This window comes from Apteryx mantelli, chromosome 3 (assembly GCF_036417845.1).
Source record: "Apteryx mantelli isolate bAptMan1 chromosome 3, bAptMan1.hap1, whole genome shotgun sequence".
In the NCBI taxonomy this organism is placed as follows: domain Eukaryota; kingdom Metazoa; phylum Chordata; class Aves; order Apterygiformes; family Apterygidae; genus Apteryx; species Apteryx mantelli.
In genome coordinates, this window is record NC_089980.1 from 30,932,875 (window position 1) to 30,950,946 (window position 18,072).

The 18,072-nt window shown below is 38.3% G+C and overlaps 1 protein-coding gene across 4 annotated transcripts in view; it reads left to right on the forward strand.

Moving 5' to 3' along the window:
* The window catches only part of EPRS1 (glutamyl-prolyl-tRNA synthetase 1), a 42,387-nt gene that overhangs the window by 195 nt on the left and 24,120 nt on the right, over positions 1-18,072 (forward strand). For all 4 annotated transcript variants that reach the window (XM_067293048.1, XM_067293047.1, XM_067293049.1 and 1 more), the window contains exons 2-10: positions 2,513-2,597; positions 8,344-8,443; positions 10,442-10,598; positions 11,829-11,968; positions 12,628-12,722; positions 14,197-14,323; positions 15,252-15,444; positions 15,806-15,977; positions 16,992-17,225. In XM_067293048.1, the coding sequence (XP_067149149.1) occupies positions 2,513-2,597; positions 8,344-8,443; positions 10,442-10,598; positions 11,829-11,968; positions 12,628-12,722; positions 14,197-14,323; positions 15,252-15,444; positions 15,806-15,977; positions 16,992-17,225 (1,303 nt within the window). The remainder of the gene's footprint in view (positions 1-2,512; positions 2,598-8,343; positions 8,444-10,441; positions 10,599-11,828; positions 11,969-12,627; positions 12,723-14,196; positions 14,324-15,251; positions 15,445-15,805; positions 15,978-16,991; positions 17,226-18,072) is intronic.

Genomic DNA, 18,072 nt, shown 5'->3' on the forward strand with positions numbered 1-18,072 from the left:
TCTCCGTCTCCCCGCGGCCGGCCGCCGCCCGGGAGGCCGCTGGCCGTCCTTCCGTCCGGGCCCGGCTGTGGGGCAGGGCCCGGCGCCCGCTGCGGCCCTGGCGCGGAGCGGCGGGGGGCGCCGGGCCGGGCCCCTTCGGCGGGCAGGCACGGCCGGGGCGGGCGGCGCGGCGGGACACGCCGCGGCGGGGGGCGGCGCGGGGGTCCCGGCCCCGGCCCCGGCTCGGGTGCAGCCGGGGGAGGCGGCGGCGCGGGGGTCCCGGCCCCGGCCCCGGCTCGGGTGCAGCCGGGGGAGGCGGCGGCGCGGGGGTCCCGGCCGGCCGGGGCCGTGTGTCCGGCGCCGCAGCGGCTGCTGCCCCCGGCCGGCCGGCCCCTGCGGGTCGTGCCCGGGCCGCGGCGGTCGCGCTGGGCTGGCCGTGCCGCCCTCCGCGTGGCCGGTCCCCAGCAGGTTGCGGTGATGCTTTGCTGGGATGTTGCCGGCACTCTGAGTAACTTATGCTAAAGGGACTGAGTCATGGGTAGACCCTTGAGTGACTTAGCACGTTGAGCCTCAGTTTTCAAGGCAGCCTTAATTCAGACTGTTCGTTTGCAGGCTGTGCCTGTTTACTGATAAGTTGTGGTTGTCAGTTCTAATCTGCTGCTGAAATGCATCTCGTTTGGGGAGCTTGTTCAAAGCTACACTGTAAATTTTGCTTTTTCTGTTGCTGACTGTCCTTTCATGTTGTTTTGCCCTTAAAAACATAAGAGCCTTCTTCACTGCATTTTCTGTCGTCTGGAAGCGGCCTTTTATATTTATTCCATACCATATCTCCATTTTATTACAGCTATTAAAAATATATTTTCTTCCCATTCTTCATCTTAGTTTATTGATTACTTTTTCACAATTGAGCACAACTTGCATGGCTACTGTTTTAAGGTATAATAACATGCAAGTTTTAAGTAACTTTTCTCCCAATACTTGTTTCTACTGATTCGCTAGAGAAGATATTATACAATATAACCTATGGTTAACATGGGTTTAGGGGCTTTGGAGGATTTTTTTTTTTTTTTTTTTGACAGTTGGTTAGTGGGACTAGAGATAAGGTGCAGAAGATTATTTAATTATGTCAGAAATATTAAGTATTACAAAAGAACACTTCTGCAAACATTTGCATTAAGAAGGCAAGAACACTCACCATACTCATTCCTCCATCATATGTTCATCATTGCTGTGCATGGGGAAAAGTGTAGTAGCTATTAATGCCACTAGTATTAATTACATAATTTGGTGTGCACAAAACATGTTATTTTCAAAGCATTCCCATCCCTTAATTAAAATACTTGCATGTCTTACAAACATACTGCGTAAGTGATGTCATCCTGACTTTGACAGATAGGTAACTGAGGGATGGGAAGAAGAACATTGATTTACTGTCAACATAAGCTTAATGTCATGAGAAGGGCTTGTAGCTGAATAGAGGTAACAGCTAGGGAATTCCTAGCTCAAATGCTTTGTATTTAGGCCAGTGTATTAATAGCTTAATAACATCTGCCTTGGGTAGTCCATATGTTGTTCTTAAAAAGATTTGATACAGTGCAGTGCACACTATGAAAACTGTAACAGGTTAGTTGCCTGTCACCATCTAGAGTATAGTCCTTTAGCTAGTTTCATTTAAGTAATATAGGCCTATGCAAAAGCTTGCTGTCTTTATACATGCTTCTGAGCAAAGCTCTTCTTCTTATGCCCTGCTTCTCTGGTTATGCTCAGCTGGCTGGACCTGGATCAGAGCCAATCCAGAAATAATACAGCCAAGTTAGCTTGGTGCTTTACTTGAGCTAATGTGTCATGCTGTAGAGCATCAGGATCAGAGCAGGCTTGCATCAGGCCACTTTGAATATGGGCAGAGCTCTCTTCCATTTGCAGATGTAGCCTAAAAGCTTCAGTAATTCTTCCATTTTTAGAGCCTGTCCTTTACTGTCAAAGATGAACTACTCTGAAAACCGTATATAAGCTTACTGTACTTTGTCATGGGTAGGGTTTCTTGGTCTGGATGGCTATTTTTTTTAATAAACATTAAATCTGGTTAAGAAGTAGCCTCATCCTTGTTCAGAAAATACTGAGGGATTCACTAACTGACCTTCCTTGCTGCATATTTCAGGTCTGTGATGGAGTACATTACTACACAGTTCAAATAAAGCATTTTGAGTCTGTTCTCTTAATATATTGGGGGATAGGATTAATTTTTACAATACCCTGTGGAAGCAAAATTTATTATTGCTGATGCTTGCAGAGTTTAATGCGGATTACTGTACACTAGGCATTATCAATTTAAGATAATCATGAAGATTGCCAAGTATAAGAAGTATCCTGCATGTAAGATTGAACATTGATTTCTTCCCTGGGTAATCTCATTTGAAGGAGCCAGGTAGGACGCCTTGTCCTGTTTGATAAGAAATGAAACTGTTTTGCTGCTAGTATGAAATACATCTTTATTGGAAGAAAAATCAGTATCTTTCTCTCTCGTTTTTTAAAGGAGCTCTGTTGACGGTGGAGCATGTGAAGAATGATGTCAGAATTTTGGTGGAAGAAGGCGAAGAAACCATGCTCCGTGTATCTGAGTAAGTGACTTTGCATCTCTCCTTTTAGCTTTGGGTCAGCAGTTCTAAAAATCACATGGTTGTAACATTGACAGTAACCTTTTTAGGAAGGAGGAAAAGAATATGATTTTATTCATCACTGCATTACTGTTGTCTCTTTGTAGCATAGACAAAACATTTACAATGTATACTTCATTTTCACGGAAAGAGCTCTGGTATTCTTATTTGCACACACTTGTGTCTGTCTACTCTAATCGCTTATATAGTACCGGTCACTTTGTTGTCTAGTTATTTGCCTTTTCCATGCACTGTGAATTATCAAAAGGGAAGTCATTTTATATTAAACAAGACTGTGTTCAGGTTTGCATGATTGCTCAGACTTATACATGTGTGATAGAATGACTTTAAAAGGTTTTTAAGGCACTGTTTTGGGCTGGCTGCTGCATAAAAGATGTGAAGGCACAGTGTGATTTCAAAAAAGTGCCAGTTAACTCTGTCCTGCTATCCTGTATATCCATCTGCGTTCTCTAGAAAGAAATCTGCAAAATTTTGTAGAAAGCCATGTTTTGCTCTACTAAGAGTAGGCTATCACTGGAATAAATATTTTCAAGTTTGGGGCATGAGGGTTTTTTGTATATATCTTGATCTAAGTAGGTTCATATACATATCAGAAATACAGCACTGATTCTGTTAGTTTTAAGGAAGCTGCATTGTCATCTTAGATTCCATATCATTTAAGATATCCAGACATATGAAGAGATGATTTCCTGATACCTTAAATCCCATTGACACATCAGTCAAGTCGGTGGAAATCTCTGATGTCTAGGATCTCTAGTAAGAGGCACACTTTGGCCATGAACATCACAGTCATAACTTTAATTATTTTAACACTGTGATGAATTCAGAATTATATATTGTAATCAAGTACCTGATTGTGTTTGGTAAAAGAGGGGAAAAAGTTCTGTGCTAAGTAGTGTTGAGTAGATGCAGCTGTTGTTCACTCACTTACTGACAAACTTGTATTTTATGAGCTACTCTAGTAGTAAATGCTGTTAAGTCACTCATGCAACATAAATTGGTATTCCTGCACAGGTATACAATGATTGTAAAAATAACACAATATTTTTATGTAGTGTCATGGGGATCCTGATATGATATTCATAAATTAATGCTGATTGAGCTTTTCCACTCTCTCATGACCTTAGAGAGCTAGCCTGTGCCCGCATACATATTTCTGCAAAAGATCATAGCACCAGGGATGATGATTCACAGTCTTCAATCATAATGATTATGATGCTGGTTGTAAAAAGTTGTTTTCTGCTTAAAATGTTAGTCTTGGACTCAGATATGAATCCTCTCCTTACTGCAGTCTCTGATCTTGTATGTTCTTTTTTGCCATGTCTACTGATGGCATTGAATTTATGGTTCTGAATTACAGTTGAAGCAAGATAAAAGTGTCAGGTTGTACTGGGATTTAGTTTGTACAGCACTGGTAATTTTCAGTGCATGTTATGCACATGGGGAGATTTAACATATATAAAATACCTTAATTGGATGCTTTTTTTGCACTTTCATGAGTGAGTTTTCCACTTAGGTAGTTTTAGTCAGGTTTTGATTTAATATTCCTTTCTCAGTCTAGGTAGTATGTGTGTATATATGTGTGTATGTATATACTGATAGTCGTACGTGCACAGACTCCTTGTGTGACAGATGGAAATGATCTTAGAATGATATAAATTTGCATACTCAGCTTTGAAATAATCTGCTCTTTTATTATATTAAATAATTTTATACTAACATGCCTTATTACAACTGCATTGCAGCAACCCTTATTTTAGCTGTGATAGAAATGGTCAAAAATGTAAAACTCTCCTGCACTTCAGTCCCAGGTGGATAAGATCTAGAATCATGATTCCATCAGACAGGGTTTTTTGTGTGTTTGCATCATCTCAACCCTGGCCTCAGATTATGTTTAAGAAGTTATTTCATCTCTCAATAATGCATTAATCTTCTTTTGCTCACTTGTACAATCATTTTAAAATTTGATTTTCTATTTTAAAGACTCTTACAATTGTATTTGTAACTTGAGAAGCTTCAACTGAACTGATATCTCAACTAATGCTTTTGATAAATGGATCTTATGGCATCAGTTCTGCTGAAGCTATCTTACTTTGGCATGACTTGAAATTCATTTGGGGTGTCCTAGACTTTGATTTTCAGGAAACCGTTAGTTTCAGTGACAGAATCACAGAGTCACAGAATCGCTGAGATTGGAAGGGACCTCTGGAGATCATCTAGTCCAACCCCCCTGCTCAAGCAGGGTCACCTAGAGCACGTTGCACAGGATTGCATCCAGGCGCGTTTTGAATATCTCCAGAGAAGGAGACTCCACAACCTCTCTGGGCAGCCTGTTCCAGTGCTCTGTCACCCTCACAGTGAAAAAGTTTTTCCTCATGTTCAGATGGAATTGTCTGTGTTTCAGTTTGTGCCCGTTGCCTCACGTCCTGTCGCTCGGCACCACTGAAAAGAGTCTGGTCCCATCCTCTCGACACCCTCCCTTCAGATACTTGTACACGTTGATAAGATCTCCTCTCAGCCTTCTCTTCTCCAGGCTAAACAGGCCCAGCTCTCTCAGCCTTTCCTCATAAGAGAGATGCTCCAGTCCCCTAATCATCTTTGTAGCCCTTCGCTGGACTTGCTCCAGTAGTGCCACATCCCTCTTGTACTGGGGAGCCCAGAACTGGACGCAGTACTCCAGATGTGGCCTCACCAGGGCTGAGTAGAGGGGGAGAATCACCTCCCTCCACCTGCTGGCAACACTCCTCCTGATGCACCCCGGGATACTATTGGCCTTCTTGGCCACAAGGGCACATTGCTGCCTCATGCTTAACTTGGTGTCCACCAGCACTCCCAGGTCCTTCTCCGCAGAGCTGCTTTCCAGCAGGTCAACCCCCAACCTGTCCTGGTGCATGGGGTTATTCCTCCCCAGGTGCAGGACCCTGCACTTGCCTTTGTTGAACTTCATGAGGTTCCTCTCTGCCCACCTCTCCAGCCTGTCCAGGTCTCTCTGAATGGCAGCACAGCCCTCTGGCGTATCGGCCACTCCTCCCAGTTTTGTATCGTCAGCAAACTTGCTGAGGGTGCACTCTGTGCCTTCATCCAGGTCATTGATGAAGAAGTTGAACAAGACTGGACCCAGTACTGACCCCTGGGGGACACCACTAGCTACAGGCCTCCAACTAGACTCTGTGCCACTGATCACAACTCTCTGAGCTCTGCCATTCAGCTAGTGACATGACTTAAATAAGAGAGAACATTTTATTTGTTCTTTTTAAAGTAATGCTTTGAAATGCAGTTAAACATCTAACTAGCTGAAAAGCTTGTCACTAATTGTCACTAATTTGAGGTACTGAATTGTGTTTTAAAATACAATTACCTTAAGCCTTAAGCCTTAAGGCTTGTTTTTGAAACCTTAGCTTCAAAACTTCATGTGGCAATAGCTCTTAAGCAAACAAACTAAATGTTCATGGCTTTATAGAATGTTTTAATATACTTGCATCTTATCAGGTAACAAACAGCAGTAGGGCTTTTCCGTTTTGCGTCATGAATATGTGCATGCATCAGAGTAGTGTTGCCCTTTGAGAGAGGCAAATGTATTTGACCTCTGCAGAGAACCGTTCTGCAATGCTTTGTACAAATGAGCTCAAATAGTGATTTATTACAACCAGAGATCCTGTGTTTTGTCTTATGTCTTATATATTTTTTTTTTCCCCCTTCTCCTATCTTGCCTCACCTTCTGCTTATGCAAAGAATGTTGTATTTTAGTATGTAGCAGTTCACAGCATTATCTATAGAAACCTAGTATTTTCTTTGCCTGTACTTGCTTCTGGAGTTAGCAGTCACTAACTGCAAAGAGCATCCTTAATGTGTTGTACACTTTTCAGAGAAAGGAAGCTAAGTAGTGGTATATTTGTGTTGAATGGGAAGCTTTTTTCCCCAAAGAAAAAACTTTCTAGGCACAGGTAAGGTTTTACTCAGAGTAACACTTATCTTTCTCATATTTATTCAGTTTTGTTTGAGTGATCAAGTGTATTTCCTTTAGTATGAACTAGTGAAAACAATAAAAATACATTTCACAGACTTATTTACAGGTGAAATGTTTAATTGTTCTCAGTCTGGAAAAGCTTTATTAAGCAGTGTGAAGTTATAACAGGACATATTTTGCATATGTTGATCCCTGATTAGCTTTTGTTTTTAATAATAATGTAAGGATCTTCTGTATACTGGAGCCTAGAAGCTTGAAAATTTAAAAGAAGAGAGAAAAAAAAAAGCAGAAATGAACTATGATCTTGTAAATTTTAATGCAGTTAACCTAATGAGACTGGCTAATCCATTTATGCTAAAACGGGAACCATTATAGTGGTTCATATATCAAGAAGGCTTTTATATCTTTCCAGGACTTTCACTGATCTTTGCAAGGTTTTTTAAGGCCTATCAAAAATTCTTTTTCATTTTATAAAGGACATGATAGGTGCACCAGGAAGAAAATTACTTGCTTGAGGTTGTTCGGCAAAATAGTGGCGGAGACAGAAATGAAACCTTGTCTGGACAACTTCCAGTGTAACATTCAGTCCATTAAATTGAGTGGAATAGAACACTTAGCTCTTTTTATTGATGTTGATGCTTGTTTAGAAGCAATTGGAGCTTTAAGTTTGAAAGCTACCCCTATGCAAGATTGTGGAGATAAGAATTATCTGCAGAATTAAAGATTGTGATGCTTCTTTCTTCCAAAGCTCTTTAGTAAATATTAATGATCTACCTTAAATGGTTTTGAAGCTAGATTTCTCACAGTATGCAGCTTTTGGTAATACTGTATGTGAGATGGAAAAGGGAGATTAAAACATAGATAGCTGTTGAGAATTCTCACTTCTGAGTGGGGAAAGCAAGTCTTTATCTAACTGGAATCGGATACCAGATACAGATCAGGTATCACCGGATTTTAAGCAGAGATGCAAACGTAACTGTGGACAACTCATTTTACAGCTTAAATTTGGAAAAAAGGCATAGGAAGTGTTATGGGTAGGGGACTGTGTTTGTGCATATGTGGTACTGTGTGCTTTAAGATCTTTGACTGCTATTGTAATGTTGCATATATACACTTTACCTTAGATAGTACCATTAGATTGCCATGTTTGGACAACTTAATCTTCTGTCTGGGGAGAAGACTGGGTAAAAATAAACATACAGGCAGCCACGTCTGTTTAACAGGGGACAGTCTTTAGTGCCCGTGTGAATTGAGCAAAGTAAATAGCAAACATACAAATTTTTTCTCCCTCTGACTTAGAGCCAGGATAGAGACCTCTCTGTTCCTCTGCAGATTCTCTAGGAATCCTCTTCAAAGTCATCCTTTGGTAGAAGAAGAAAAGAAAATGTCAAGTTAGCTCCTTATGCTCTGGAAAATGTATTTAGCTCAAGTTATACTTACGCATTCTCTCAGATGTGGAGAAAGGATGTTTTAACTTTGAAAGAACAGTCAAAGTTTTATTATCCTTCATTTCTGTCTGTTTAAAGAAAGTGTTTAATGTTTAAAAGCTTATTGTTACCAGGTGTAAAAACAGATTGCTTTTTTTTTTTTTTTTTGCCTGTTGGCTTACTCAGAAATGATTTTTCATTAGCTTTACACTTTTTTCAACTATGTGTGTACAGTTAAAATTGAATTGGAAGTAGTAAGTTGATATACCTTTATTTTATCTCTTTCTTTCTCTAGCCATGTTGTATTTACCGATGTGAATTCTATAGCTCGTTATCTGGCTAGAGTTGCAAGTTCTGCTGGGCTGTATGGTTCGAATCTCTTGGAGCACACTGAGGTGAGAAGTAATCATGTGTTCCCCCCACCCCCACCCTTGTCTTTTTTTCCCCCTCTTTTGGCCAGTGGTCAAAGTGTTTTTGTTTGAGGAATTTTTCTGTTGTTTTGCATTTTATTATTAGGTTGAGGGTCCAATTATTTGGGATGCTGATTCCTCCCCCCTGCCCCCCCCCAAGCTTGCTCCTTCTCTGGAGAGTCATAAATCTGAACTTAGAAAGGCTTATCCTTTTCCACCCTCAACAGCTACTCCTAACTTGACAAATCCCTAACATCACAGGGTAATTCAGGTTGGAAGGAGATGTCTGCTGTTCTCCCTTTTCACTTTCTTCAGCTGTGATGCCCTCACTACCGTGTAATACTTCAACATACCCAGTGACACCATAAGACACTACGTGCAGTGACTTTCCGTTAGAAAGTAATGCTTAAATTAATGACAAAATATCCTCCTGTAACTTGTAAATATGTGCTCCAAATATCAAATCAGTTTTTGGTCTATACAATGGGCAAACCATGTCCATGATTCCATTCAGTGCTTGAGACCCAAGCTACTTGCTTTCTGGTTTGGGAATCCAGCAAGACTGCCAAATTAGTGTTAGGTTCCTTCACACAAAGTCGTGTATTCCTTAATGTTTCCCTAATGGTGCTATGAAGGCACTAAAATTTGTATGCCAAAGAGAAAGCTTTTTCAGTTATCCTTGCTTATACAAACTACAAAAATGTTGTTACAAATATTGGATATGATTTGAAATAAGAGGGAATTCTTCCTGAGTCCAGCTCAAAGTAACCATATGCTGAATTTTAAATTGCTGCCTGAAGCTTCCAGAGGAATTGGAATTTATTTCCTCTGAAATTTGGGGAGGGAACTGAAGGACTTGATTCAGTTAGCTCCTCTCTAAAACTTTACTTTAAACTAGTAGAAGTCAATCCTCAGCCCTCATAGCTGGTCTCAAGAGAAGTGTTGCCTTATATATTGCTTATATAGCATTTAAAAAGTAGGATGTGAGTGGCTATTTAGATTTTCTGACCAGGAATACTCTTTCTAAGTTAAGTCCTAAGACCTCAGCAAGCAGGCTTTCAAGATCAGCAATTCTGATAAAATACTTCTTTTCACTTTTGCATCTTTCAAAAAATAAAGTTGCGCTTTGAGAAGTACAGTGACAGCTGCATTTGCAGTGGAAATATTTTGGAACATAACTGCAAATGACTGAACTGAATTCCATGGCGGTGTAATTACATCTGTGCCTGCCACGTTGGCTTGAATATTGGAAGGATTCCTAACGCAGTTTACAGAACACTTGCACATGAAATAGAGACAGAAGACTGTAAGAGACACTTACAGGCTCTTACAGAATTAAGGGATTTAGTTTATAGGAAGGGCTATATATCAATGAAAAGTCTGATTCTTAACTCTTTTTTTTTTTTAATTTATGCACCAAGATGTATTTCCTTTTATAGGAGAAGATTGTTTTGCAGGGGTGGGGAAAGGGAAATGAGGGGTGCGGGGGGGATTGTTTCTTCCAAGCAAGAAGGAGATGAGGTAGAGTAGATAGGGAGCAAGGGAAAATGGCATACTAATCCAGTAGCAATACCAGGTAGATCAAATGGGAAATGCATGTGGTATCTAAATTATTGAAGGATGATGGCGGTTATTATATACCATGTGTGTGATAAATAAATACCTAAGAATTGCTGTTCTTTTCCCAATAATGGGAATAGCTTTAGTAAAGTCAGTATAGTTTCAGCAGTTTGTATACATCCTGAAGGAAGAAATTGAATTTAATCGCTTAATATAGTTCTGGGTGAATGTTTCAGTGTATTTTATTTTGAAGGTTCTTTGAACGTATATTGTGATTTATTGTCCAATATATTTAATGCTTATGTTCCAGTTGATATTTTCTGTTCAACTATTAATTCATTGTATATCACCTCTGATTTTTTTTTTGACAAATTTCTTTCTCATTCCTTTGCTAACTTTGAATGTTTTGTCTCTTACAACTAGATTGACCATTGGCTGGAATTCAGTGCTTCAAAGTTATCTACTGCAAGCTTGTTTCTTTCAGCAGTCCAAGAACTCAACCACTGTCTATCTCTGAGAACCTACTTGGTCGGAAACTCTCTGAGTCTTGCAGATTTGTGTGTCTGGGCTGTACTGAAAGGTATCAGCAGGTGTTCTCATTTTCATTGGTTTGCTATCATAGTAGATGAGAGTTCTCATATTTCCTTTTTTTGTGGCTGCTAGTGGCAAATCTCAGCTGTATGCCAGACTGTATGCTGCTTTGCATACTACTTTGGTCTGTGCATTACCAGTGATGGGAACAGTATAGTTTAGGTAACCCTGGGATTCTATTTTTTTTAATCCTATGGTTTTAATGTGGAATTTTGTAGGATGTAATTATAGATGGATCAATGTAAAAGGTTTCTTGCTGAGTAAAACTTTTGAATAAAACCTGTAGCTTATTTAACTTATTTTTTTTAATTATAAGAATGTCTTTTCATTATCTGTTTCCTAAATAGGAAAATTTGCCTTGGCCTGAAATTTTGGATTTATCAATTAAATTATTCTGTAATATAGAGTAAAATTATATAAACAGACTTTTTGGTTTCATTATGTTAGTAGAAGAATATATTTCTTTGGTTTTTAGTTTGGGTAATTAAAAGAGGTATATGTTAACCTTTGAAGGGTATAAGATAAAGCAAACTTTGGGTTTGTTTTTTAAATTTAAAAAATTTTAAAAGCGTGTCTAAAACTTAGATGCCAATCTATCACTCAACTATGACTAAATTCCTAATGAAATAAAAATACATACGCGCGCGCACACACACACACACACACACACTGTAAGATTAAAGGCTAACATCGTTCAATATTTTTTCAAAGTTGCAGCTCTTAGTGTAGAAATTAGAAATGAATGTATTCCTTCAGTTTTCTTCTGTTGCCCAATCAGAATCTTCCTAGTGAAGTGTGTGCCTTGTCCCATGTCATTGATATGCAGCCCTCAGAAATAAAGAGTAGTATTAAAACATGCTTTGCTTTCAGTAAAGTTTAGAAAACATTGAATATAAACACATTAGTGGGATAACATTTTTTTCAACATGTAACTAAAGGTATTAGTTTTGAGGTGGGTGATACAAAGAAAAAACATGTGTTCCCCACCCCTCCCTCTTCCCCTTTGGTGTATCCAAAAAGGAATGCAGTATGTTTTGTTTGGGGATTTTTTTTTCCTTTAGAATGCCCCATGTATCCTCATAGCTAGTTGTCTTTGCAAAGAGAAAATAAGCAGTTTTTTTTTTTTTTTTAAATCACAGTCTTTCTTAGTTTTAAAATTGCTTTTGGTAATCACTCTATTTTCATAAATTAATAGCTTGAAAAATTTATTTGCCAACAGGTAATAATATATGGCAAGAGCAGTTACAGCAAAATGAAGCTCCAGTCCATGCAAAGCGATGGTATGGCTTTCTTGAGGCACAGGGTGCTTTTCAATCAGTAGGAGCCAAGTGGATTGCTGGTGCACCAAAGGTCAAAATGGTAAGCTTTACTCAGATTCTCTGAAGAGAGTAGCTTTGTTTGTGTGAATACACTTATAAGGGACACTTTTTTTGTAGCTCTTTTTTAAGTTAGAGAATTAAAAGGAATCAGCTGTACAGTAAATGAAATTTTTGTAAACTCTTGTTTAAGAAAAATGGGTAATTTCATTTTCAGAACTGAATATGTGGTGTAGTCAACACTTGAATCATGTGATTCATGATTCAACTCTCAGTCAGTGCTGCTCTCTAACTGCACTGTTTGTTTTTTCTAACTAGGATTTTGAGATCCTGCTAGACCTGCAGAGAGAGCAGTCTTTGGTTGACTGAACTTGTTAATCCCATGTTGGTTTAGGGCAGTGAGATGATTAAAACTTGGCTAGCAATTATTTTCTTTATATCTAATAAATTAAACAACTTGGTGAGACTTTTCAGTCCCAGATTAAATTTGAAGATAGAATAACTTAAAGCTCCAGAATTAATCTTGTTTTGATGTGCTGTGAGTAACGTGAAATTTGTGAAAGTGTGAATTTAGGACCTATTATGGCAGCTCTTTTTCTTGTCTGTTCTGAAAGGAAACCTTGGAGGAGAAACTTGCATCTTAAGTTTTATATCTGATTATACAGATATTGTGATCTGTTATTATGTCTCTTAATTTTTAAGGCAACAGAAAAGAAAGCAGATGTTGGCAAGTTTGTTGAACTTCCTGGTGCAGAGATGGGAAAGGTCATTGTAAGGTTTCCTCCTGAAGCAAGTGGGTAAGAAACATAAGTACTTTAAGAAGATTTTGTTTTTCTTTTGTTTTGTTTTTCTCTCCTTGGAACACAAAAGGTGCTTTGGTGAGGATGTTAATCAGCTTATCAGGCAAGACTCCTAAGTTGAAAGATTATCTACAGCTTTGTCCACATCTACCTTAGAGCTGTATGTCTACTTGTCTGTGACACATTGCAGTGTGTTACCTAAGCTTGTAATAGGGAGGTGAGTTGGCAGCAGGCACCATGCTGCTGTTCAGAAGTGGAATGAGGAGAAGCACACGGAAGGCATTTGCATGGATGATGGAGGCATGTGCACTTATAGGAGATGTGCTGTGTAAATACAGTCTTTGTGAGTTGTATGAAAGGATGCATAGTGCTTCCTAGAGGAGCTGAGAAAGGAAAGGCATATGGGGCTAGCCTCCTTCCAGTAAGCTTAACACCAGATGTGTAATGGAGGCCTTTGTTCCAGGGGTCCAGACTGTATGTAGTCCAAAATAACCCCCTCAAATATACAGTGGAGATGTGATGAGCCTCATCACCAAACTCTCTGATCTATTGATCTACTTCTATTACACTATGTTAATAAGCAATGTAGTGAACATAGTTGTAGTCAGAAGTCACTTAGCAGTTTAGAAATGTTTTCTCTCTCAGGGATTATTTACCATGTCTGTCACATACTTAGAGTTTTACTGTATGAATCAGTAAGTAATCAAAAATATCATAACCAATTTCTTGAATAAAAATTTCAGTCAGCTTTTTGTATGCTATTTCTTTTTAGAATTGCCTGATAAGCTATAAAATTGCTGTAAGTGTATTTCTTGTGTAAGGTTCAGCATCATGTGACTTCTGTAGTAGTGTTTCTTATTCTAGTAGTTCAATATAAGCTGTCGCTCAAATATGAGTTATGTATTACATGTATGTATATAACGTACACCTTTTAAAGTAATGCAAGAACAATATTAAAAAGTAGCTTTAGTGGCTTAATTCTGGTGTTTTATTTAAAACACTGTTCTTTAGGTGCCTGTGTATTTATAATTTTTTTAGAAATAATTTTCCTTTTGAGGATTTCAGATTTTTATATTTACTTTAAATTCACAGTAGTGATTTTTCTCATTAAAAATTTAAAATAAGCAGCATTTCAGAAAATTCCACACTTGTGAATGTGAGAGGTTCAGATTAACTGGTAGCTACTACACCACAATCAGTTAATCTGTAAAACTGAAGATAATAATTGCTGTTCTATCTTTATATCCATAGTGACATTTTAATTTATGGCTTTAAACATTTTTAACAGATACTTATTAAGATTGTAGTAGAAAAAACATAACCTGCTTTTATAAATGCTGGGTGTTTCAACAAATATTCTGATTTTTGGTTTGGTTTAGCTAATACTTTCCATTCCAAGCCTTCCCTCACAAAAAGAAGAAAGTCTAACAGAAGAAGTGCTGATGTATATTTTTCTTTTGTTTCTTTTCAGATACCTGCATATTGGTCATGCAAAAGCTGCCCTGCTCAATCAGCACTACCAAGTTAACTTTAAAGGAAAACTTATTATGAGGTTTGATGACACAAATCCAGAAAAAGAAAAAGAAGACTTTGAAAAGGTTTGATGACAGAACAGTGAAATCATTCACTGTATAAGTTAATTCAAAGTTAAATGGAATGCAGATCTGCTGTTGCACAGTGATCTACTTTGCAGGATAGTAGTGTTACACTTACAAACCTATGCTGGGAAGAAATTTCATTGTTTACTGTAATAAAGCTTAAAACCCTATGGTAGCTTATTTCTTCTTTCTCCAATATTTATTTTATAGTATGTAGATATAAGCCTCTTGGAATACACTGTTTGCATTTCATAAATACTGCTGGCTTAAATTTGTACAGAAAATGTGAAATATATCAGGTGCTTAAGTTGGATGCATTTTTAAAACATTTAAAAATATATTTCTTTGCTGCAGCTTTCTCAATTTGTAGCATCTATGACGTGGAAAGTGATGTGACGTAAATATAAAAATTGTTTGGCAAAAGAGGTTTTCAAAACTTCCAATGTTTGCCTAACCAGTTTTCACCAATTACCCTCTTTTGGGAATGGCTTCAGCCCAGCTGATCTTGTTTGAAGCTAAATGAGTTTTCATTGTCCATTCCAGACCTTTTTCTATGAGTCTATGAAATATTTACTATTTTTACTACTCCTAATGACAAGGCATGTTCATAGAATTCATCAAGGAGGCTTTTTTTTTAGTTGCCTAACGTTCTTGCTAATCAGTCTGTAACAAGTAGTTTGCTTTAGCTTTTGTCTTTTTTTTTTGTCCAACCTCTTTCTTGAAGTTGTCTGTCTGATCTCATATAATTACAGGATGCAAATTAATGACAAGTGCATTTATTTTTGCTCATGCATGTCATGTTATTCTTATGGCTTTATCCTTCCTGGACAATGGAGTATTTAAAACACCAGATCTGGCGTAAAGAGGATGGATGTTTAAGAAAACTTGCATACCTGAATATTACAGTATACACTTTGACACTTTGCAGGTTATTCTTGAAGATGTTGCAATGCTTCACATCAAACCAGATCAATTTACATATACCTCAGATCACTTTGAAACAATAATGAAATATGCTGAGAAGCTTATTCAAGAAGGGAAGGCATATGTGGATGACACTCCTGCAGAACAAATGAAAGTGGAGCGTGAGCAAAGAATGGAATCTAAACACAGAAATAACTGTAAGATGCCTTATGGTTCCCCTCATGCTTTCATATCTTTTTAATTTAGCAACAAAACTTGTTTTTTATGAACAAAGGTATATCTCTAAGGTGTTCGTAGGAACTTGGAAATGTTCAGTACTTTGTTCTGCAAGGCCGGGAAAAATAAGTGTAAATTTAGACAGATGTAGTAAACTTGTGTATGTATGAATTTGTCTTCAATCATTACAATTTTTAAAAAATTCAGAATGTGAAATGTGTGAAAATGAATTCCAGTGTCTAAAGAGGGGGTGATGTTGCTCTTTGTTATTGCAGTAATAAAACATGGTTCTGTAGTCAAGTTCATTATATGATTAAATTTATTTATTTTTATTGTTCCTAGGTGTTGAGAAGAATCTCCAAATGTGGGAAGAAATGAAAAAGGGAACAGAATACGGGCAAACTTGTTGTCTACGAGCAAAAATAGATATGAGTAGTAACAATGGATGTTTGAGGGATCCAACTCTTTATCGCTGCAAAAACCAGCCTCACCCACGTACTGGAAGCACCTACAAGTATGTTCACTTCCTTTTGGGTGGCCTGTGATTTTGTTGTTGTTTGTTTGTTTGTTTGTTTTTTCTTTTAAGGGTATTTACAATTCTTTAGTATACTAACTTTTTTTTCTACTTGGAACTGCTAGCATTTTTCAGTCAGAATATATAATGAGTTCCTTAACTTTCTGAAGCATCTGTAAATGATTTTTAAAAGGTGAAAATTAGCCTTCATGGTTACCAGTGTGTATTATTTCAATTTTGGTCCACCATACGTTGTGTGTCAGTGAAGAGCTTTTAGTCAGAAGGTGTATTAAGAGTTAATGGCTGTATCTCAGGTGACAAAACTGTTCTGTCTAGCTATTAAACTTAAACATAACCTTGACAATTTTACATTATTGCTGCAAAATATCCTTGAGCTGCTTACCTGCGTGGCGGCCTCCTTTTTCACAGCAACCGCTTCCTTTGTGCAGAGTGAAGAATTGCTGCATGTGCATTGAAGTAAGCCTACCCAATTGCTGGAGGCTATGGTTCAGTGCTTATTTGAAGCTTCTATTTCCAGCCATACAACTCGGCTCTGGTAGATTTGACAGCATGGAAACATTGATTTAATGTGTGTATAATACTAAAGTGATGACTGTGGGTAGAGGTTTGTTTTTAAAGATGAAAACTTTGCACATTATCTGGCTAACTGATGCTTCAGTTTGCTTCTTTTTGATATTGAAGCAGAGAGAACTAAGACAGCATTTTATATTTAAAAAAAAAAAAAACAGTATAGGGTTTTTTAATTTATTTTTGAATGCTAATGCTATGATCAATTAATTTCTTGAAGGCTTTGTGTTTGCTTTAAAAATGTATTTTCCTCTGTTTGAATTTTTTTTATGGATGAGCTCTGTGGTATATGTGCTATTTCAACCAAGTCTTGATGTGAAAGCCTTGAGAATCATAGACTATAAATATTTGGAGTGGTGCTTTGAAGGTTTAAATGTAAGGAAAGTGTTTTGTTCTGCCTTGCTAATTGAAGGTCTTTTTTGTCAGGGTTTACCCCACATATGACTTTGCTTGCCCCATTGTTGACAGTATTGAAGGTGTCACACATGCATTGAGAACCACTGAATACCATGACAGAGATGAGCAATTCTACTGGATCATTGAGGCACTGGGCATAAGGAAACCATATATCTGGGAGTACAGCCGGCTAAACCTCAACAACACTGTGCTCTCTAAAAGAAAGCTTACATGGTTTGTCAACGAAGGGCTTGTAGATGGATGGTAGGTTACACAGTTGTAGTTCAGCATCGTTCCTTAAGGTACTCATGACTGATGCAAGCATTCTCTGCTTTGGATAGTGCTTAAACATCAAAACAGCATGAATGAATATTTGAACAATATAAGAACACAAATTACAGCAGGCAAGCTGGCTTGTGAACATACAATGTATCTGTCTACGATTCAGTAACTGTGTATGTACGTACTCATGTCCTGTAATAAACGTGAGGTAGCTTATCTCTGGGCTCTGGCTTTTGCTATGAGGGCTACTCACATACTTTCCACTCTAAAAGTCATGGAATAAATGCCTGAACAATGCCAGAAGCGGATCCAAGTTGAGGAACTTCTGGTCCCATCCATCTAGTCAAATCCATCGTACTTCCCTCCCTCTCAGTCCCCTTCTCTCCTCTGCCATCTTTCTGTTCTTATATTCTTTTTTTGTGCGTTAACTGGGTTTCTGCAGAAGATAGAGGGTACTTGGTGGCCTGGTAGCTTAAGTATTTTCCTGGAGAGGGTGCATGGTGGGTTCACACTTCTGCAGGTAGTTTAGAGCCTAGAAAGGCTCCTTCTTTGTTCTTTCCCATAATGACCTAGCTGTGGGAGCACACCCACTGATATCCTCTCCTCTTAGTACAGGAGTCTGAAGAACTTCATTGCTGATGCTAAATCAGGCAAGGGTTTGTAGCATTTTATTTATCTGATTGTGTTGGAAGCCTAGATTCCTAGTAAGTATGGAGCCACGCTACTAGAGCCAAAATTCTACTTTATGCTACTGGTGTAGCTGGTCTTACTATGACCCCTCCCTTCATAAGCCTCCCTGTTAGGACCTCAGCAAGGTGTAATTCCTATT